The 24,411-nt window shown below is 42.4% G+C and overlaps 1 protein-coding gene across 1 annotated transcript in view; it reads left to right on the top strand.

The window, feature by feature from the left end:
* The window catches only part of LOC149462676 (protein phosphatase 1H-like), a 99,679-nt gene that overhangs the window by 36,615 nt on the left and 38,653 nt on the right, over nucleotides 1–24,411 (top strand). The window contains exons 3-5 of the mRNA XM_089676729.1: nucleotides 10,071–10,206; nucleotides 11,803–12,120; nucleotides 20,929–21,041. Coding sequence (XP_089532855.1) covers nucleotides 10,071–10,206; nucleotides 11,803–12,120; nucleotides 20,929–21,041 — 567 coding nt within the window. The remainder of the gene's footprint in view (nucleotides 1–10,070; nucleotides 10,207–11,802; nucleotides 12,121–20,928; nucleotides 21,042–24,411) is intronic.

The following is a 24,411-nucleotide window of genomic DNA, read 5'->3' as shown; positions in this document are numbered from 1 at the left end:
ATCAGAATTCGTCCCTGAGAGCATACTGCCCTAAACGTTAGTGCCACTGGATGTACTATCCAACCTTTTCCAGCGACAGCACCTTTCATCCTCTCATAGACTTTTGTAGGCTGCTGACAGTGTGGGCGGCAAGTGCACCAGGGCTTTCCTCCAGCACGAAAATGTCAGAATCTTATACATAGGGGCTAAACACCCAGTGTGCATGAGGCCTAAGTAGATGTCAATTGACTCACCTTGCCAGCCTCTACCATTGTTAGTTTTGGATAGAACAACCCTTTAATATCATTCTTATTCATATTCTAATTGTCATAATTACACAAGGTAATTCCATACCATTGCATATTATACACTAGCCCGTGAAATATTTTAGGCATACTGGTGTAGATTTACTAAAACTGGAGCACCCAGAATCCGGTGCAGCTGTACATGGTAGCCAATCAGCTTTTAACTTCAGCTTGTTCAGTTAAGCTTTGATAATAAAACCTGGAAGCTGACTGGTTTTTACAGTGCCTTGAAAAAGTTTTCATAGCCCTTGAAATTTTCCACATTTTATCATGTTACAACCAAATACGTAAATGTATTTTATTGGGATTTTATAGACCAGCACAAAGTGGCACATAATTGTGAAGTGCAAGGAAAATGATAAATGTTTTTTAAAATCTTTTACAAATAAATAACCATAGCTGAGAGCACTGACAGGAGTGTTCTGGTTGGGGGGGGGGGCATCCCCCCTGTCAGAGCACAATAGCACATCAATGGAGATCGTTGTACTAACATCATATCGTTAGTACAGCGGCTCCTCTTGAACTGTGTTGAACAAAAAAAAAACTAGTGGTGTGTACCAGGCTTTAATTCTAGTAACCAAATTTCAGACTGATAGCTCCAGGCTGAATGACCATCCCCCACTACTAAAACCACAATGGAAGCAAATTGTACTAAGTGCAGGCGGAGGAAGCTCCACAATGAGGTGAGGATGAAGGCTAAGCGGAGCAGGCAGCACCAGTAAACTGCGGACTATCTGCAGAACTCACTCAAGCCCAGTAAATATTGCTGCAAAAGACTCTGCACTCCAGTCAGCCTATGTGTTAGATGAAGATCAAAAACTCTCTAAGCCTTGGCTCCTCCCAGGCCACACCCCCTGAAGTCATGGCCTGGGAGGAGCCAAGGCTGAGACCCTTCTCGAGCTTCACCTCACACATGGAATGACTTCAATTGCAGCATTATTCAGCTGTACATGTTACTCTAGAAGACTGTGTAGAGGCAGTGAATCCATTCTCTCCACTCAAGTCTCAGATTACACTCAGCTATTTGCTGTGCAGAGTGTAAAAAACAGATTCCCAGCTCCCGTCTACTGGAGGCTGAGAAATAGTGTTTGATGTGTTAGCTTTGAAGGGATCTGGAGAAGAAAGGGCTACAGATACACAGGTACAATATATAATTGATTTATTAAAGCTGGAGAGTGCAAAATCTGGTGCAGGTTTGCACAGAAACCAATCAGCTTTCGGTTTTATTGTCAAAGCTTAATTGGCCAAGCTGAAGTTAGAAGCTGATTGGCTACCATGCAGAGCTGCACCAGATTTTGCACTCTCCAGTTTTAGTAAATCAATCCCTATATGTTTATTTGTTTCATCTCTGTGTATCGCCTGAGGCTAGTCACTTCACTGGGTATGGTTAGGGGTGACAATCACTTTAACCCACTTACTGGCCTGTTTCCCATGGTATAGAGCTGTGTGTTTCTATTGCTGCACACAGTGTAGGGAGACACAACTCTAGTCCCCTGCATGCAAGGGTGGCTCCATAGGATGCTGCAAAAGAAAGGAGCCACCCTGGTGCAGTGGTCACGGCACCAGCTTAAACAGGAACATAGGCAAGGATGTAGCATATTCAGTAAATTATTAAATCAGCTGCTCAGAAGTGCTTAAAAACTGAAGGTTTAATATCCATTTAAACAGTGTAACAGCAACTACTGTGACTATTATTACTATCAAGGATGGATGGGTTATTTATATCTTTTGAAATATACATTTTGTTTACCTGTGGCCCTGTGAACAAATTGAAGAACGTGAGGGTCCTAACATCTAGTAAACTGCTCTAGACGGTAAAATAATAGTAGTACTTTCAGAAGACCAAAATGTTTGAGTGTAGGAAAACACATTCATCATCACACTATAGAGCTACAGTGCCTATGCTGCAGTGGTAAACTTTCTATCTAAAAGCAAAGCCTCTCAGACTTCCTTTGTGGGTAGAAGGGAAGCAACATGTAGCTGTACGAGGTATTACACATTTAGTCTTGTGACTGATCTAGGAGGCCCGGAATTCTTTCTCAGTAGAATGTGTGTTCCTGTAATTATCAACTTCCCTTCTCTTTGGTTGTAGTATACAGTATCATTATCTCATTTGTTTATTTATAACAGGCATATACACTCACCAGCCACTTTATTAGGTACACCTTGCTAGTGCCAAGAAAAAAATAATCCCCCACACTATTACACCACCAGCCTGAACCGTTGATACAAGGCAGGATGGATCCATGCTTTCATATTGTTTACGCCAAATTCTGACCCTACTAGCTGGATTTTGCAGCAACCAGTCTGCCCATTCTCCTCTGACCTTTGACATCAACAAGGCATTTTCATCCACACAACTCCCACTCACTGGACATTTTCTCTTTTTCTGACCACACTCTGTAATGCAGGCCATACATGGTTCGAAATCTGAATGATTTTTCGTCCGAAAATCGGAAATGTCGTTCACTCAGTAATCCGATGGTGCCATCATTGATTTCGAAAATTGGCAGACCAAGTCATAAAGTTCACCCCATATACAGGTGAAACTCGAAAAATTAGAATATCGTGCAAACGTTCATTTATTTCAGTAATGCAACTTAAAAGGTGAAACTAATATATGAGAGATAGACTCATTACATGCAAAGGAAGATAGTCCAAGCCGTGATTGTGATGATTATAGCTTACAGCTCATGAAAACCCCAAATCCACAATCTCAGAAAATTAGAATATTACATGCAATCAATAAAACAAGGATTGTACATAGAACAGTATCGGACCTCTGAAAAGTATAAGCATGCATATGTACTCAGTACTTGGTTTGGGCCCCTTTTGCCGCAATTAATGCCTCAATGCGGTGTGGCATGGAAGCTATCAGCCTGTGGCACTGCTGAGGTGTTATGGAAGACCAGGATGCTTCAATAGCAGCCTTCAGCTCTTCTGCATTGTTCGGTTTCATGTCTCTCATCTTTCTCTTGGCAATGCCCCATAGATCCTCTATGGGGTTCAGGTCAGGCGAGTTTGCTGGCCAATCAAGCACAGTAATCCTACGGTCATTGAACCAGGTGTTGGTGCTTTTGGCAGTGTGGGCAGGTGCCAAGTCCTGCTGGAAAATGAAGTCAGCATCCCCATAAAGCTCGTCTGCGGAAGGAAGCATGAATTGCTCCAAAATCTCTTGGTAGATGGCTGCGTTGACCCTGGACTTAATGAAGCACAGTGGACCAACACCAGCAGATGATATGGCTCCCCAAATCAGCACAGACTGTGGAAACTTCACACTGGACTTCAAGCATCTTGCAGTGTGCCCCTCCATTCTTCCTCCATACTCTGGGTCCTTGGTTTCCAAATGAGATGCAAAAGTTGCTCTCAACAGAAAAGAGGACTTTGGATCACTGAGCAACAGACCAGGTCTGTTTTTCTTTAGCCCAGGTAAGACACTTCTGACGTTGTTTGTTGTTCAGGAGCGGCTTGACAAGAGGAATATGACATTTGAAGCCCATGTCCAGGATCCGTCTGTGTGTGGTCGCTCTTGATGCACTGACTCCAGCCTCAGTCCATTCCTTGTGAAAGTCTCCAACACTTTTGAATGGCCTTTTCCTGACAATCCTCTCCAGGCTGTGGTCATCCCTGCTGCTTGTGCGCCTTTTTCTTCCACACTTTTCCCTTCCACATAACTTTCTATTAATGTGCTTTGATACACCACTTTGGGAACATCCAACTTCTTTTGCAATTACCTTTAGAGGCTTTCCCTCCTTATGGAGGGTGTCAATGATGGTTTTCTGCACAACTGTCAGGTCAGCAGTCTTTCCCATGATTGTGATTCCTACTGAACCAGACTGAGAGACCATTTAAAGGCTCAGGAACCCTTTGCAGGTGTTATGGCTTAATTAGCTGATTAGAGTGGGACACTTTGAGCCTAGAATATTGCACCTTTTCACAATATTCTAATTTTCTGAGATTGTGGATTTGGGGTTTTCATGAGCTGTAAGCCATAATTATCACAATTATAACAAATCACGGCTTGAACTATCTTGCTTTGCATGTAATGAGTCCATCTCATATATTAGTTTCACCTTTTAAGTTGCATTACTGAAATAAATTAACTTTTGCACGATATTCTAATTTTTCGAGTTTCACCTGTATATGGGGTGAACTTTATGACTTGGTCGGCCAAGTTTCACCTGTAACGTGCAAAACGTCTGTTCCTTCCAGGTCACGGCTCATATTCTTTTCGGAAAAATGATCATACGATTTAACCATCATTGCGTCGAAAATCAGTAGCTTTTCATGAATTTTACAACATGCCTGATCACCGAAAAGGGAAGGAACAACGAAAATCAGCTGGTGCCATTAACCCACTAACAGAGCGAAAATTGGCAGATTATTCTTAGGTACGATTTTCAGACAAAAAATTGGTTGAATTTCGAATCATGTATGGCCAGCCTAAACCGTAGAGATGGCTGTGCTTGAAAATCCCAGTAGATCAGCAATTTTTAAATACTCAAACCAGCCTGTCTGGCACCAACTACCATGCCACGTTCAATGTCACTTAAATTCATGTTCTTCCCCATTCTGATGCTCAGTTTGAACTTCAGCAAGTCATCTTCACCATGTCTACATATGCCTATATGCATTGAGTTGCTGCCATGTGATTGGCTGATTTGCATCTAATAAAGTGGTCGGTGAGTGTATAGCACCAATTTATCCAGCACTTTACAAAATGTACATTCACTTTAGTCTCTGCCCTCCAATCCAAGGTCCCTACCTCATATGCATACATACGCATACTAGGGCCAGTTCACACCACAATTTCAGCGTTTCGGATACATTTCTACATGCAACTTTTTGATGATTTTGTTAATGCATTCTGGTGAGTTTTTGACTCATTCCAGTGATTTTTTTTTTTCTCCATCACAGTTTAGGACATATGCATTCATGTTTCTGATGCATCTTGCTCCATTCCAGATGCATAACATGCAGAAAAAAATGCAATGCATTCTACTTTTGTTGACTGCACTGAAACACAATGCACTGGTGTGAACTAGGGCCATTGAAATCCATGTTAAACATTGTCAATGCATTTTTGATGCAGAATAAAAACACACTGAACTGCATCTGGTGTGAACCAGCCCAGGGAGGGGCCAATTAACCTATCAACATGCCTTTGGAGTGTGAGAGGAAACCGGAATACCCAAAGGAAACCCATGCTATCACAGGTGAACGCCATTCAGGTCAAAACTTGATCCAGGGACCCTAGTGCTGCTAGGTTGAAGAGCTCACCATTAACCAATTCAAGTCTGGACACTTTCACCCCTTCCAGTCCAGGCCTTTCAGAAGCTTTCAGAGCTGTCACACTTTGAGTGCCAATTGATCAGTCATGCAACACTGTACCCATATGACATTTTTATCATTTCTTTTCAACAGATATAGCTTTCTTTTGGTTTTTTTATTTGTTGCTATATAAATGAAAAAATACCAAACATTTTGAAAAAAATTTTTTTTGGGTAAAAATAACCCAAAACTGTTTGTTATTTAGTCTGTGTGAAAGTTATAGAGTCTACAAACTATGGTATATACAGTGCTCAGCATAAAGGTGTACACCCCTTTTGAAACGTAAGCTTTTAATCAATATCTCAATCAACACAAGAACAATTTATAAAAGTTTGACAAAACTGAGTTTTATAGAAATTTGTTCAGCTCATTACATGAAAGTAAGGTTAATGGTATAACTTAAATTACAAAATCTTCAGTTTTACTCAAATGAGTTGATGTAAACATGAATATACCCCACAACAAAAACTACTTCATCTAGTATTTTGTATGACCTCCATGATTTGTAAGGACAGCACCAAGTCTTCTAGGCATGGAATGAACAAGTTGGGAACATATTGCAACATCTATCTTTTTCCATTCTTCAAGAACGACCTCTTTTAGATCCTGGATGATGGATGGAGAGTGATGCTCAACTTGTCTCTTCAAAATTCCCCATTAGGTGTTCGAATGGGTTCAGATCAGGAGACATACAGTTGTGTTCAAAATAATAGCAGTCAGACATCACTAACCTGATCAATCACTGTTTTTGGTAGAAATGATATTTCTACATGGCAAATAATTTACTAGTAGGTGTAGTAGAGTAATAGAAATCCAACAGACCCAACAGTCATGACATGCATGCTGCTGATTCTGTGTAATTAAATTACTAATTGAAAGGGGCATGTTCAAAATAATAGCAATGTGGAGTTCTATTAGTGAGGTCATTCATTCTTTGAAAAACAGGTGGCAATTATTGCCCTTATTTAAGGAAGGAAGGCAGCAAATGTTGTACATGCTGGTCACAGTGCATTTCTCTCTGAAATTGTTCAGAAGAACAGCGTACCTTGATTAAAAAGTTGATTGGAGAGGAAAAAACATATAAAGAAGTGCAGAAAATGATAGGCTGCTCAGCTAAAATGATTGCAAATGCTTTAAAATGGCAACCAAAACCTAAAAGACGTGGAAGAAAGGCAAAAAACTACCACTCGAATGGATAGAACAGCCAAAATGGCAAGGACTCAGCCAACAATCAGCTCCAGGAAGATCAAAGAAGGTCTAAAGTTACCTGTGAGTACTGTTACAATTAGAAGACGCCTATGTGAAGCCAAGCTATCTGCAAGAAGCCCCCGCAAAGTCCCACTGTTGAGAAAAAGGCATGTGCTGAAGAGGTTACAATTTGCCAAAGAGCACATTGACTGGCCTAAAGAGAAATAGCGCAACATTTTGTGGAATGATGAAAGTAAGATTGTTCTTTTTGGATCTAGTGGCCGGAGACAGTTTGTCAGACGACCCCCAAACACTGAATTCAAGCCACAGTACAATGTGAAGACAGTGAAGCATGGTTGCGCAAGCATCATGATATGGGGATGTTTCTCATACTACGGTGTTGGGCCTATTTATCGCATACCAGGGATCATGGATCAGTTTGAATACATCAGAATACTTGAAGAGGTCATGCTGCCTTATGCTGAAGAAGAAATGCCCTTGAAATGGGTGTGCCAACAAGACAACGACCCCAAACACACCAGTAAACATGCGACATCTTGGTTCCAGACCAACAAGATTGACGTTATGAAGTGGCCAGCTCAATCCCCGGATCTTAATTCAATAGAAAACTTGTGGGGTGACATCAAAAATGCAGTTTCTGAGGCAAAACCAAGAAATAGAGAAGAACTGTGGAATGTAGCCCAATCATCCTGGGCTGGAATACCTGTTCACAGGTGCCAGAAGTTGGTTGACTCCATGCAACACAGATGTACAGCAGTTCTCAGAAACAGTGCTTATACAACTAAATATTCATTAAGTGATTCAAAGGAAAACAAAATCTTCAAACATTTTTCAGTTTATATAGTGAATGTTTCAGTTTGTAAAGAAGAATACAAACTGCTATTTTTTTAAATAGTCTAATATTCACTTTTCTTTAATCTTTTTAAAGGAATAACACAAATTTGATCTATTTTTCTTCATGTTTTGATTTGGAATAGAATGTGTAGTGTTCCCAATGCATTTGTGTGTATGAAAATAAAAGCTATTAGAAGGATTTTGAGCTTTATTCACTTTTTTCAACACACTGCTATTATTTTGAACACAACTGTACTTGGCCACTGAATCACTTTCACCTTGTTCTTCTTCAGAAATGCGACAGTAGCCTTTGATGTGTGTTTTGGATCATTGTCATGTTGGAAAAGTGTACAACGACCAAGGGCATGGAGTGATGGTAGCATCTTCTCTTTCAATATTGAGCAGTACATCTGTGAATTCATGATACAATCAATGAAATCCAGCTCTGCAACACCAGCAGCTGCTGTACACTCACAAGCTGCAGTTATGGTTTTCTTTGTTCTTACAGATTATCTGTGTGAGAGCAAACAGAACTGAGCTTTACTTTCGGTTTCTATTGTTTACCATGTGATTGCTGTGATTGGACACAGCAATCACCTGGTAAAACACCATGTGATCACCCGGACACAGTGGTAATGTGATCCACTGCGACTGGTGATTCGTGTGTCATCCAGGCGCAGCGGATCACATTACCGTTGTGTCCGGGTGATCACATGGTTTTTTACCATGTGATTGGACACAGCAATCATATGTAAAACACCATGCGATCACCCGGAAACAGCGGTAACAGGATCTGCTGTGCCTGGGTGACACACGAATCACCAGGCTCCCAGTCCGCCTGGTACATTAACCAACCTTTAGAGACTGTGAGAAGACGGGAAGCAGTTAAAGTATCATTAAACGCATAATGTAAAAAACTGTCATGACATTAAATATTGCATTATTACAACTCAACTTCAGCATCCTGACATTTGTTTTATGTAAAGTATAAAAAACCCTTTTTTGTATAATTCTAACTAAAATAAACCTGGTTGATCCTGCTGTTCAGTGGCATTACCTCATTGCCCGTGTCCCAGCCTTTAATTCTATGGAGCGGCTGTTGCTACCATTGGTGCATATGCTCCTGCTTCAGGGCACAGGCAAGCCGTTCACTTCCTCATTTTTTTAGACACAAGTCATGTGTCTACTACTAAGTGGACCTGAATTCAAAAAGTGAATATAAGCATTTTGTGATGAATTCCTCCTGAGAGGTATCAGTTCCCTTCCTGGTAAATGAGTGTGCCTAGGCCCTGTGTTCCTACAGCCTTCTAGCTGTGCATCTACAGTGTAAGATACAATGTACTTCTGTCTCAGGAGATTTTCAGTGAGAATTGGTAATGTCACTATCAGGGGCGGACTGACCATTTGGAAACTCGTGCAGTGACCGAGGGCCCGGGGTCAGTAGGGGGCCCCATGAGATGCCCCTGGTACCTTTTTCATAGGCTATTTTGAGTTTGGGCAAGGATCCCCTATTGCCCGGGGGCCCCATGAGTTGTCAGTCCGCCCCTGGTCACTATTGTGTTGCTCACTGTTCTCCTTGCTGGAGGCCTGAGGAAGAAAAACCCTTTCTCTGCCAAGATGATTGCCTCCACACAGATTAGTAATGGGGAAAGGTCACCTGCAAGGGGATCACAGGCAATGTTGGTGACTAGTCAGTTGCCTTTTTTTGGTGGCACAGCTTTCAGAATTCAGTTCCTCTAAGGCCTCATGCACACAATGTGTTTGTCCAACTCTCCTAAATGCCTTTCCTTCTGGCAGCAGCATTTTGGCCAAAAAAAACTGGGCAGAATAATAGTTTATTAAGTGTATTAATAATTTATTTCTGCCAAAACACTGCTGCTCCTGAATGTGATGGCAGTGGGGATTTTTTTGCCTCTAAATGTCTCCACCTCGAAACACCTCCAGACCCCTCTGTGTATGGACACATACTGTGGGTTAACATGGAGGGGTATTTAGAAGCAGTGTGTATAAGGCCTTAATCTACTTCACTGCCAGAATAATTTTTGAGTTTTTTGCATGCATGTTAAAATACACATTTTAGGCCTGCATATTAGAGGTTGTGTCCGCTTTTAGGTCGTAAGCTCTCAGGGGCAGGGCCCTTTGACTCCTCCTGTATTGAATTGTATTGTAACTATACTTTTTGCCCTCAAGTCTCCTCCTGTCAGTCTGATGTCAGCTCCTCTTGATGTTTAATTTGTCTCCCTCATCCCCCTATTGGGGCCCCCTTCCACCCATCTATGGCCTACATCTTGATATATCGAAGGGTTTGCTAATCTAAATTATCCTTAGTGGTTTGCTGTTGTCAGTTATTTTTTGTAAAATGCTTTACTCTTTGTATAATTTTTTTTTGAATTTTCTATTTCACTTGTGTAGGGTGATTAATGCTGGGAAGAGTCAACACAACGAAGACCAGGCTTGTTGTGAATTTGTGACGGTTGAAGAAAGAGACAGTAGATTAAACAGCAAATGCAACGAATCAGAGAACTCTGATGTGCCTACAGATACTAAGGTTTGTTGCAAACATAAATTATATGGCTGAACATTCAGAGATTTAAGCCTCTAAATACCAAATGTATTGTTTTGATTAAAATTGCTGATAGGTGCTGAGCAGAACATGTACAGTTAATAAAGCCGGGTATCTGTTGACCAAGAATGCAGTGAGGTACAGAAGGGATGGATAAGTCCACAGCTGTTTCATGCATTTTTTTACAAGACCAAATTCTCAATTCCTTTCTTTTATAAATCCCTTTAAAGCAATAAATTCCCCTCTAAATAGTAATTCATGATGCAGTATGTGTGTAAGACAGATACCGCAGCAAGGTTGGATGTTTACGAGTTGATATGAAAAAAATTTAGCTATTTATTTATTAACCACTTGACCTCCATGTTTTATCCCCTTCATGACCAGGACATTTTTTGCTATTCAGCACTGTGCTACTTTAACTGGCAATTCACTGCACCCAAGTGAATTTTTTTTTTTTTCACACAAATAGAGATTTTTTATTATATAAACGAAAAAGACTGAAAAGTTAAAAAAACAAACAATATTTTCTACTACAACATATCCAATAAAAAAAATGATTTCTTCATAAATGTAGGCCAAATGTATTCTGCTGTCCTTCTCCATTTACAGGATTTCTTTTAAAATCCCAGGTCTTGTTGTTTCCCCCAGCCTGTAACTGAACAGTACAATGGAAACATTTCTCTGTCACTCTGCTCTTCTTTCCTATGAACATGTCCCTTTTTAGGCCATCATTCTGCCAACAAGAATGACACAAAACAGGGTTATTTACTAAAGCTGGAGAGTGCAAAATTTGGTGCAACTATGCACAGAAATCAGTCAGCATCCAGGTCTTACTGTCAAAGCTTAGTTGAGCAAGCTAAAGTTAAAAGCTGATTGGCTACCATACATAGCTACACCAGATTTTGCACATTCCAGTTTTAGTAAATTAACTCCATACACTCCTTGCGCTAGTTTTCCCTCTCCCAGTCTAAAAACTCCTGCAAGAGGCTGTCATCAAGTAGAATTCAAGTACTTACACCGCTTGCATTTAAAGGAATGTAATGATTTATGAATCAATACTGTGCTGCATTAATTTGTGTATTTATATCTGCCCAGAGCTTGATTATACAGTTCAGACTGAACATGTGAATTAAAAATGTATAAAAACAGGTAAAAATAAATATCAACAATCAGTAGATATATAGATTTATTATATATACTTAATTGAAAACAACATCTTAAAACATAAGTCGAGATATGGACAGCTAATCATGTACACTTATTTGTAAAAGTTGCACTCTGCTCGGCCTGCTCCTCCTCCAGAGCATCCAAATTGGCCGGTGAAGCTGTTCATCATTAGGGTAACCAATAGGATGCTTTGTTAGCTGGGGTGGGTCTAAGCTTGACTTTTAATGGAAAAGTCAAGATATGCACATACTGTAAATGCAGCTGACTTTATCTCTAAATCCTCTATTGCTTTAACTTGTCCATTTCACTGAAGTAAATTTCAGTTTGAATTGGCCAGTTTAGGTCAGATATACTATAAGGGTGTATTTTTACATGTCATGTTAATTAATTTGTTTTTTGTTTGCCATACTTTAGATCAGCAATGGATTATCTTTCTATTACTGGGGACTTTTTGATGGTCATGCAGGATATGGATGCTCTTTAACAGCATCAAGGCTCCTTCACCTTCACATTTGTGATCAGCTAAGAGACCTTGTACATATTCTCCAACAACCTACAATTGCTGCTCCTCTGTGTCTAGGCAGTGGCACAAGAAATGAGAGTGCTTCAAATACACCGACTCAGGAGAAAACAGAACCCCCTCTAGAGACTGCATTACGTTTCCACCTTGAAAAACAAGTATTTCCTGAAAGTCTTGTAATTGGTGCACTGGAAAATGCTTTCAGGCACATGGTAAGTCCCAGGGTGACATTTGCACTGATTAATGTTACTGTGTATATCTGAAATGCCATTTTTTAAAATACAATTGTCAGCCAATACTCAATACAGGCAGACTGTCAGGTTCATCAGAAAAAGTTCATTCATTGCTATCATATTACAATAATGCCTGTTTATTGCCACCAAAAAAGTTTTAAATTGCTCTTTATACATTCTCAGCATTATAAATCAGCATTATCCTTAAACCCAGGAAAAGGTTTTTCTGCATAGTGTTTTTGAACAAACATTTGTTTTAGGATTAGATTCATTCATTTCATTATGACGTTAAATTGTTTATAAAGGGTTTTTTTTCTTTAAAATAATAAACACATACTTACCATTGCAAAGAGCAGCCATGATCCTCCTATTCTGTGCCCCCCCGTACCTCTGGTCTCTCGCCCCTGCTGAGTGCAACCAGAGCAAGCTGCTTGCTCTAGGGCATTGTTTCTCAACCTTTTCCCAGTCAAGGCACCCTTTAAAATTATGGACAGTCCCGAGGCATCCTTCAAACTTATGGACAGTCTTTCAGCACCCCATTCTAAAATGGGGTGCCTCTAGACTGTCTGGAATTTTAAAAGGGCACCCCATAATAAAATGTGAAAAATAATTTTAATAGTTTTATATAAGGCAGCAAGATCCATACATGTAGGACAAACAACATTAGAGTTTAATATATTCTTCCAAAGCATATACACTTATACTGAGTAGTATTCCAGTGTTTCTCTTCTCCCTCAGTTTTTATCCATCACTGGGCTAATGAACCCAACAATGATTGAGCGGGGCAGGGGAGGGTCAAACTGGGATGCTGTGCAGGCAACTGACATCCTCCTTATCAACTGATGATGTCATTGGTTGTCAGGATGCTGGTGGCTAGAAGATCAGAATGGTACAGAATGAAAACCTGAGGCTTTGTGTAACCATAAGACCGGCTTGTTCCACCCGCTGGCTTGGATAAGAGTTATGGGCAAATTTTAGACATTTTGCCAAGGCACCCCTGAAGAAACCTCAAGGCAACCTGGTTGAGAAAGGCTGCTCTAGGGCACTCATGTGTTCTCACTCCTGAGTTCCCTTTTTTTCCTCTATGGGACACACAGAGCATGGCTCAGCCCCACCTCCTGCTCCCTCCTTACTGGCTGTGATTGACAGCAGCAGGAGCCACTGGCTCAGCCAATGAAGAGAGAGTGACCCAGGAGAGCTTCAGCTCTCATGCACACTGCTGGATCGGGATTGGATTCAGGTATGTGTTGGGGAGACTGTGGGGGGAGCTGCACACTGAAGGTTTTTTTACCTCAATGCCTAGAATGCATGAAAGTAAAAAACATTCAGTCATTACAACAATTTTAAAGGGGTTATAAAGGCAAAAGCTTTTTAAACTTTAAAGCATTCTCCGCATTAGGGTAAAAACCTTTAAAAAAAACTGCTCCTCCCAGGCCTCCTTTAAACACTTACCTGAGCCCAATCCTTATTCAGTTCTGTGCCTGTCTGCAACAGCTCTTCTTCCCTCTACAACTGCTTTAATATTTACAATACTATTGCATTACTGAGCATGGTACATTGATACAACCAATACCAGTACTATCCAAATCCCAACCCAAAAAAACTACTTTGATTCAAAAAGTAAATGATTGCACCCTAAAAGAAAAGGTAACTAAATAAGATACCATTACCCTGAACCCAAAACTCAAACACAACTGTTAACCTCAATGTAACCTATAACCTAAATATTGGTACACTAATGGTGCTTAAGGTTTTGATATTAGGATCTTGGCGTCAGAACAAGTGACCTTTCTAAATATGCTGTAAAATATCCCCTACACTAAAGCACCCCCTAGCTACCCCTTTTCTACTTGAACATTTAAACCGACCCCTGAAAGGAGCCTTTAACATGTAGCCTACCCTAATACCTAACCTCTAGCTTGGCTCTTACGCTTAACCAAACCCTTAAAGTAAGCCCTTAATGCTTGATCCCAAACCCCCAACACTTAAGGCCTTAACACTTAACCTCCCTGCTGTTCCTTAACCCCTCTCACCTGTGCTTGAAACTAACCTACCTCTAAACTAAGCTAACCTTTGCTTCTGCCACTTCATACTATGATAGACACCTCGTAGCCAAACGTATACAATGTCCATGCTGAATATTTAGTCAGTCTGTTAGTGCTGAAAATTACCTAGTTTCCCTATATCTAATGCTAAAGTAAAACAATTTTGACACAATGAGGAAGAGTTAACATTATTCTTTTGTATGTGACCCCTATCAGAACAAAAAAACACAGCATCAAAAACATTTCAGACATTCTTAACATTCCTCATTCTCTTAAATATGTTTGTTTTTTTGTCTGTGTTCCAATTTGAGAGATTTTCCATCGCTTTCTGTCTTAACAAGAAATGCAAGGAAATTTCCCCAATAGGAAAACAGATGGCAGTACAAATCTGTAGTTTTCCTTTTCTGGTGCCAATCCATGGCAGCATACATGTGGTAGTGGTACATGTTGGCTTCAGGAAAAATGGTGTATTGTAACACCGAGACACAGAATAGCAACAAAAAAGTCAAAAGAAATGTATGTCTAACAAATTATGCACTGATTTGCATGTTCATGAGGGAAATAAGTATCTGATCCCCTATCACTCAGCAGGATTTCTGGCTACCAGGTGTCTTTCATACAGGTAACAAGCTGAGATTAGAAGCAGTCTCTTAAAGGGAGAGCTGCTAATCTCATTTTGTTACCTGTATAAAAGACAATTGTCCACAGGAGCAATCAATCAGATTCCAGACATGCATTTCTTTTGAATTTTTTGTTGCTATTCTGTCTGTCAGTGTTACAATACACCTACCATTCAATTTTTAGACTGATCATTTGTTTGTGAGTGGGCAAACATTCAAAATCAGCAGGGGATCAAATACTTATTTCTTCACTGTCTCTGTGGGTGGGGCTGTAGGTTCCAAACATCAGCAGTATGTTACATCAGTTTCTGTACATTATATAGCAAGCTAATTGGAATTAGCCAAAGTGACTGTCAGTCAAGGTTGGTGGAGGGGTTGTGGAGGACAAAGGCACCATATGCTGATGCTGTGTATGGTGTCACACACATTTGCACTGCATCTGCAGAAGCATAGAGAAGGGTGACAAAACTCTGCTGAATGGGAGCCAGAGTATTAAGCATTGATACCATTAGAACCAGTAAGTTCAGCAAGTAATATTCTGTAGATTCAGAATTAACAAAAGGCTGTGATTTACTCCTGTACCACTATCCCCTCCCTCCTAGATATTAAGCTCGAAAGAGCAGGGCCCTTGACCCCCTCGTGTATTGTTTTGTTACTGTATTGTCTCATGTTCTATCCCCCATTATAATGTACAGCGCTGAGCAAACCTTTTAGCGCTATATAAATACTGTATAATAATAATAATTTACTGTTTTAAAGAACATTTCCCTGCAATATATGTATTTTTGGGGGTTACATACAGTTAAACATAAGCATACAGTATGTGGTGATTTGAACACTGAATGATATTACTGACACTGGATATATCTGTACTCATTCTGGATCAGGAAACAAATTACATGTACTTTGCCCTTTGTAAGGTAGTCTTGCCTGATAAGAAATTAATACCATGTCTTAGACTCAAAAAGTAAAGTCCCGCTTTTTGCTCCCCACCCTCAAGCCTATAATTGAGTTAGCCCCCCTTTTACAAAGGACGGACTCCTTTATGATCAGCAGAGGATCTGTCTGCTGATCCCCTGCTTATCAGAGTGGATGACAAGTTCATTCAGTTTATGGAGAGTGGACATGGACCGAGCCCATTCTGCTCTATGAACTGGTGGGTGTAAATGGACTCCGCTGTTTGTTTACACCCAACTGCTATCCAATTCATATCACCTAGATAGAGGAGTTATGGATCCCCTTCCATTTTTTTCTTAACACACCGGATCAGATTGGAGGTAAGCAGGTGTAAATGAACACAAGTCATGCATCTGTCGGTCCATGGGGATAACAAGCCAACAGGTGGACCTGATCAAACCCTTTGTGTGAAAAGGGCCTTAGAGGTTTTTTTTGGGAGGAGGGGAGCGAATACCAGTTTTTCTTTTGGTACCCTCTCCCACTTCCAAAATCCTCACTTAGGTGAGGATGGCTTCCCTTTCCCTGCCCCCTCCCTTCCCGCAGCCTTCATTCACACAGTGGTTCACCTTTTGACTGCAGTCAAATTTTACAGTGACAGAAGACAGCAGCTAAAGATTGTATCCATCGGCTGTGAGGTGGCACAAGCAGACTCCTCTAGCTAATAGCTAATAGGATAAGCAACATTACACGTGTACAGGGGTTGGGCAAATGAATGGAAACACTACATGATATGCAGGTGTGAAAGTGATGATATGTTTCGTGTTGAAAACGGAAGTGATGTAACATTCTTTTGCTTCCACTGTGTGATGAGACACCTACTGTAGCTACCAGGTGGGAAGAAGCCTCACTTTCATCATTCACTGCTTACTGAGCTTCAAACAGGGCACATTGTTGGTGCCCGCTTGGCTGGTGCCCCTGTGACTGAAGTTCACAATTTATTTGTCATGCCAGGAGGTACAGTATGAAAGGTTATGATGGCATATACAGTTTCCAGGTAAACATCATTTGATAAGCATAAGCATGGTCCATGTGGTCAACTGACCGAAAGAGACAAAAGGACATTGCGTAGGATTGGGACCCAGAATAAGAAAACAATTGCTGCAAAAGTGACTGCAGAGCTCAATCTCAGTCTTCCACATCAACTTCACTTATGCTTATCAGATGGTGATATCCCGGAAACTGTATATGCCATCATAACCTTTGATATACCTTTTTGAAGCTCAATAAGCTTTGACACAACTCCGTATTACTAGCAGCGCACATATTGAATGGTGAACGTTAGGCTTCCCACCTGTTACCTAGGTGTCTCATCCAGGGCTGGATTAACATAGAGGCTATTGGAGCTTCAGCTGCTGGTCCCTACCTTAATACAGTATAGACTCAGCAGCTCAAAAACGTCCACCTTTTTTTAGCTTTTAAACAAGTCCTGCCCTCTGACACCGAGCCGCCGTTGCCCACCACGGCTCAATGTCCACCATTGTAAAAATGATTGGTTGCTAGGATCGCCTAGTATCCTAGAAACCAATCAAGTGCAAACACAGGCCCTGGCTGCTTCTGGCTCATGACCTGCAGACAGCAGTGACCAGCCAGGAGTCGGGACTCGGGACATATCACAGTCTGGTAAGGAGAGAGTGGGAGAGGAGGGGCACAGACTCTGTCAGTGTGTGCGTGGCACTGCAGCAGCCATGAAGACAGGGTGTCCTCTCGTGCAGTACTACTTAGTCATCCTGTGCGTGGGGCACTGGGGAGCAGCTGCGAAATGGGATCCCAGTCTGCCATGCTGGAATTTTTACTCCATGGAGGGGAGGGCAATGCATACTGGGGAAGAAAGGGTGGCTGGTCATATAGGGTGAAATACTCTGTGAGGGGGCTGCCATGGCTGACCTGCCCCCCTTCTAGAAATACTTATTGTCTGGGACTCTGATTTAAAGAGGAACTCTGCAGACTCGGGTAGAGGGGAACTCTGATGTAAGTGGGATCTCTGTGGCAACTAGAGACCCCCTTACATCAGAGGCCCCCTTTACATCACAGTCCACAGAAATCCCCCTTATGTCAGAGTCCCCTTCTTACACATTTTTTATAAAGGGAACACTGATGTTAGGGGGGTCTCTGGTCACCTGAGTCCCCCTTACATCTGAGGTCCCAGTGTTCCTCCTTACATCAGAGTCCCCCCTTACATTTTATATAAATCAGGGACTCTGATGTAAGGGTAAACGCTTCAGACTGTGATGTAAGGAGGGACTCAGGTGACTAGAGACCCCCCCTTCAGAGTTCCCCTTTACACCAGCGTTTCCCCTTTACACCAGAGTACACAGTGTTCTTTACATCAATTTCCCTGCGTAGAGGGGAACTCTCTGAGAACCCAGATTTAAAGGGGGAGCTCTAATTTAAAATGTAACACTGTGGACTCTGATGTAAAAAGGAAATTCTGGAAAGAATCTGATTTAAGGGGAACACTGTGGACTCTGATGTAAGAAGCAACTATATGTTTTGTATGTTCCTGACTCCTGTACTCTAAACATTATGCTGGCCATGATGTTCATTGTCCCAACAGTTGCTGGTTTTAATGAAGTTTAAGGCTGCAACTTTTTCATAATGGATTAGTTGGCCAGTTATTGTTTCAATTAATTAGATAAAACCTAACAAAAAGGTTTGTTGTATAATTTAGTTAATATGTAAAGTAATTTATTCTTGAATATCTATAGGCAGTGGTAAATATAAATAACCAGCTATATTGTTGAGAACAAAATATCTAATCCACTAATATCTAATTTGAATTTGAAGGAGCAGAATAGAAAACTTTAATTGTAATGCCTTATATTACCTTCAGTCTATCAGCTCTGGGTTTCTGATGCTGATCTTCCCTGCACAGAGCTCTGAACTGAGCTGTATGTGTACTGCACTGTATTTTCTGACAAAAAATGCATTTTGTATTCAGGCCAACTAATCGGCTAACAAACTAATCAATTTTGAAAATAATTGACAGGTATTTTTATAATTGATTATGTCAATTAATTGTTTCGGCTCTAATGAGGTTCTTCTTTAAGATCAGCTCAGTCGGTCACTCCTTTTTGTGTGCATGAAAGCATACGAAATGGAAACGTTTAATTTTTTTTTAAAATGATCCTTTGTCCTGAGGATTATTTGTGTCTGTGAGGCTGTCAGTTGTGGTTCAGGGACTGTGGTATATGTGTGTAGTATATATAGTGACTAGGCACATATTCTGTTTATTGTTCCCCCTTTAAGTGCCTTTACTGTTCAGCAAAATCTGGCCATGCGTACCATTTGCCATGGCGTGCTTAGTCTAAACATAGCGTAAACTTAATTTAATTTATATTGTTTGTTTTGTTTCATTTTGTTAAATATTTTCTTGTTTTGCAATGACACGCTTTCATAAAAACCGGGTAGATTGCTTTTCATTTTATTTATTTCCATAAAAAGGCCCACCAAAATGCTTAGCACCAGGCCCATGATGCTCTTAATCTGGGCCTGGTCCTATCACACAGTGAAAGCAAAGGAATGTTACTTGACTTCTGCTTTCAAAGCAAAAAATGTTGTCACTTTCACACTTACAAATCATGTAGTGTTTCTATTTTTTGTCTAACCCCTGTATACAGTATAACTAATGTATATAGTACTGTATCTTAAAGAGAAGTTTATCCTTAACTTCAGCTTTATAGTAGGTGATTTTTTTGTCACTTTCACACCTGCAAATCATATAGTGTTTCTATTTTTTGTCTAACCCAGCAATGGGCAAACTACGGCCCGCGGGCCGTATACGGCCCGGCGGACCTTTTAATCCGGCCCGCGGAGTGTGATACTGTCAGGATGGCTGTCAGGATGTGTGTAGGCGGGGCAGCGTGATGAACGTGATGGGAGCTAGGCTCCTCTCACAGTCCGCCCTGAAGACCGGAACGGCGCGGGAACACGGCGAGAGGAACGCGCGGAGCAAAGGTAAGTAAATTGACACAGGGGGGACTTGGGGACTTAATATGGGGGATGAATTAATATGGGGAATGAATTACTATAGGGGGGATGAATTACTATAGGGGGGATGAATTACTATATGGGGGATGAATTACTATGGGGGATGAAATACTATGGGGGATGAATTACTATATGGGGGATTAATTACTATGGGGGATGAATTACTATGGGGGATGAATTACTATATGGGGGATTAATTACTATGGGGGATGAATTACTATATGGGGGATTACTTACTATGGGGGATGAATTACTATATGGGGGATGAATTACTATGGGGGATGAATTACTATATGGGGGATTAATTACTATGCTTACTATGGGGGAATATTACTATACTTACTATTGATGACACATACACATCATTCATCTACTCTTGGTCCGGCCCCCGGGTCCAATATATGAACCCATTGCAGCCCTCAAGTCAAAAAGTTTGCCCACCCCTGATCTAACCCCTGTATACAGTATAACTGATGTATATGGTACTGTATCCTAAAGAGAAGTTTATCCTTAACTTCAGCTTTTTAGTAGGTGATTTTTTTTTTTACTGGACTTTTATAAAATATAATTTGTGTCTGGAGATAAACTTTAAGCTTGAGCTATTAACCTCTTTAAACATAAGGCTTTTTCAAGAGAGCATCAAGAATAGAAAGGTACTATAAGACCTATGGGCTGAAAAAAATACAAAATACGATATGCAATCATTCCTATTTTCCTGCCAAAAAATAGACAAAAATATTGGTACGTTATTTACTTTAGATGCTAAAAAATAAAATATGCAAGAAAACACTGTATATCACTATTGAGCCCTGATTTACACTGATGCGGTGCAGAATTTGCATAGTTTCCTGTGCTAATTCTGCACCGCATCACAATTGCACTTCGATCATGGGAACAGCTGCAGATGGGTATGTTAAGTTAACAACACCTCGAAGCGGTCCACAAAACGTTGTGCAGAATCGAATCGCATAGGTGTGAATACCCATGCGATTTGATTCTAGTGCACCTTTTTGGTGCGGGTGAGGTGCGATTAGAGCCATACAAAATATATGGCTCCAATCGCGCCTCACACAAATCGCATGTGATTTGCACAGGAATGCGGTGAATCCAGGCTAAGAGTTTACAATTCCACAAACGTCCTGTCTTTAATAAGTTTTCTGTTTGTCTTTGTTTTACAGGATGAACATATTGAAAGAGAGAGAACCTCAAATAGTATAGATGGAGGATGCTGTGCACTTGTTGCTATCTGTTTGCTGGACAAACTGTATGTAGCCAATGCTGGGGACAGCAGGTATGATTTATGATTTATTTAAAAAGGGAAAGGCTGAATGAAGGCAGGGCTATCCATTTTGTTCATATCAGTAATGCATTGTATGTCACAAGAACATCAATGCAAAGTGCAGGATATTGGCACAAAAAAAGATAGTTTTGCCAAAAGAAAAATGATAAAAATATAATGGGCCGGATCTATTAAGGTGGTAAGGCTTGCACAAAGAATTTAAAAATGTTAGTTTATGTTATACCCAGGGTACATTAAGTCTGCTAAACCATTCTAAAGTATAAACAATTAAATTGTACACCCTAGTTGAAAGCAGAGTAAGCAATTTAAGTACAGGAGAGGAGCTTGCACAACTGTGCAAGACTGAAGGTAAGGGTGGAGCTGAACTTTACATAAATATAGTTTTTGCTCCCTCCACTGTGTAAATTTTCTAGTCTTATTTTACAAAATTACAGTTCAGCATTTAAAGCAGTATTGTGACTTCTATCAGTGTCACTTCTATCAGCCAGCCCTAGTTAAACTTGTAGGAGGAGTTTTCATTTTGGTCTAGGAGGATGCAGAACCCCTGACCTCTGTCTTAACAGTACTGATTGGCCCTGTGCTGATCGCATGCTGTCAGGAATGGACTGGCCAGCAATAGTGGGCCTCGCCTGCCTTATGAGCTGCAGTACCAGGGCTGGCCAGCGGGTGCTCCCAGCAATCAGAGACTCAACCTTGCAGCCAGTCAAACACCTGGAACTAATTATACTGGTGTATTTAAGGGACATTCAGACGTGCAGACTCTGCCTTGGTGTTGTGTTTCTCCTGGGCCCTGTTTCCTGTTCCTGTCTGATTCTCTGCTGACCCTGCTCTGATCCCTGGCTTGTCTGACCATTCTCCTGCTCCTGATCCCTTGCTTGTCTGACCATTCTCCTCTCCCTGACCCTCTGTACCACGCTGCCCGCTACCTGCTGAACCTGGCTTGTGACCCCGACCATTCTCCGCTTGCTCCCCCTGTACCTACCTGCCCGATTGAAATTGACCCGGCCTGCCTGACGACGCTTGCATTGTATGTACTGTTATCTGTGGGTGGTTGGTTTGGGTTGTTTGCACTGTGTTATGTTTTAGTATTGCACTGCGTTTATGTTTGTATTGTTAGTGTTAATAAATTACATTGTTTATAACATATCTGAAGTCTGCGTTTCCCTGCGTCAGTCACACACCTCTGGTCAAACCCGGGAGCCCTGACATTACACCAAGGCCAATCCTGACCAGAAGTGGCTGCACAGGGAAGCCATCTTGGCTTGTTGATGGGAAGGATGGATCTTGATGAGGTTGTGTATTTATATCTGCTAGTGTTTGATGACAGAGAGTATGCTTATCAAACTCTGAAGGAGTATCCCCGGGATCAACTACTAGAATGTATATGGCTCGCTCATGTTCTAGTAGATCAGGGCACAGAATTCTCTGAGGTGCAGCCATTGATTCAGATTTGTGCGGAGTTGGTTTCATCTGGTACCCCTGAATGCAGGGATGAATTTTTGCCGCCATTTAGTGCCGACCAGGTAGAGTCCCTGGTATGGTTATTAGAGGATGATGTGGATTGCTTCTTGGAGCATTATGCTGCATGTTCACCACAGATACTAAGAGATTGTATAAACGCAGTGCAGTCTTTAGTCAGACAGGCTTTGTGTAAGCTCAGCTTTGTTCAACCCATACTGCAGACATGGACAGATTTGTTGCACCCAGCCTCAGTCAGCTTACAAAAACCCAGTCCTGCTTCTAATCTATTTCCTCAAAGCTCTATTCCTGCATTCCCAACAGCTCCTCCTGCCCTGCTATCTACCGCATGTCAGTACCCTGTTCCCACTCGCTGCACCTATCCTGCCTTTAACCCTGTAAAAAAGCCCTCTGTAGCAACTGCTCCCTCTCCTGTTCCATCCTCCAGCTCTTCTCTGTCTCCAGCTGCTCCATTCGTTTGCAGACCTGCGTTTACTTGCAGTGCTCCAGTAGTTAAAACCAGAAAAAAGCGAAAATTCTTTCCAACCAATACCATCCTGCCAGTATCCAAACCGGTGAACCTGCCTTCCGTGGTTCAGCCTGAAGCCTCTACTCAGCCTGAAGCCTCTACTCAGCCTGAAGCCTCTACTCAGCCTGATGCCTCTACTCAGCCTGATGCCTCTACTCAGCCTGATGCCTTTACTCAGCCGGATGCCTGCATTCAGCCTGATGCCTCTACCCAGCATGATGAACTGATCCAGCCTGACGATCCTATTAGGCCTGGTGACCCGATGCCCGCTGTCGAGCCAGACAATCCGGTACCTGATGACCCGGTGCCCGCTGTCATGCCAGTTGACTCAGAGCCCGCTGTCGTGCCTGGTGACTCGGTGCCCACTGCCTTGCCAGATGACGCGGTGCCCGCTGGCGAGCTAAATGACCTGATGCCTGGTGACCCAGTGCCCGCTGTCATACCTGGTGACCCGATGCCCGCTGTCGAGCCAGACGATCCAATGCCTGGTGACCCGGTGTCCACTGCCTTGCCAGATGACGCGGTGCCCGCTGGCAAGCCAAATGACCTGATGCCTGGTGACCCAGTGCCCGCTGTCATACCTGGTGACCCGATGCCCGCTGTCGAGCCAGACAATCCGGTACCTGATGACCCGGTGCCCGCTGTCGTGCCAATTGAGTCAGAGTCCACTGTCGTGCCTGGTGATTCGGTGCCCGCAGTCTTGCCAGACGACTCGGTGCCCGCTGTTCCGCCAGTTGACTCGGTGCCCGCTGTTCCGCCAGACGACTCGGTGCCCGCAGTCTTGCCAGACGACTCGGTGCCCGCAGTCTTGCCAGACGACTCGGTGCCCACTGTTCCGCCAGTTGACTCGATGCCCGCTGTTCCGCCAGACGACTCGGTGCCCGCAGTCTTGCCAGACGACTCGGTGCCCGCAGTCTTGCCAGACGACTCGGTGCCCGCTGTTCCGCCAGTTGACTCGATGCCGCTGTTCCGCCAGACGACTCGGTGCCCGCAGTCTTGCCAGACGACTCGGTGCCCGCAGACTTGCCAGACGACTCGGTGCCCGCAGTCTTGCCAGACGACTCGGTGCCCGCAGTCTTGCCAGACGACTCGGTGCCCGCTGTTCCGCCAGTTGACTCGGTGCCCCCAGTCTTGCCAGACGACTCGGTGCCCGCAGTCTTGCCAGACGACTCGGTGCCCGCAGTCTTGCCAGACGACTCGGTGCCCGCAGTCTTGCCAGACGACTCGGTGCCCGCTGTTCCGCCAGTTGACTCGATGCCCGCTGTTCCGCCAGACGACTCGGTGCCCGCAGTCTTGCCAGACGACTCGGTGCCGCAGTCTTGCCAGACGACTCGGTGCCCGCAGTCGTGCCAGACGACTCGGTGCCCGCTGTTC

Source organism: Staurois parvus, unplaced genomic scaffold, assembly GCF_062004578.1.
Source record: "Staurois parvus isolate SC_StPar_1 unplaced genomic scaffold, SC_StPar_1.0 ptg000172l, whole genome shotgun sequence".
In the NCBI taxonomy this organism is placed as follows: domain Eukaryota; kingdom Metazoa; phylum Chordata; class Amphibia; order Anura; family Ranidae; genus Staurois; species Staurois parvus.
This window is presented reverse-complemented; position numbering and strand designations above follow the sequence as displayed.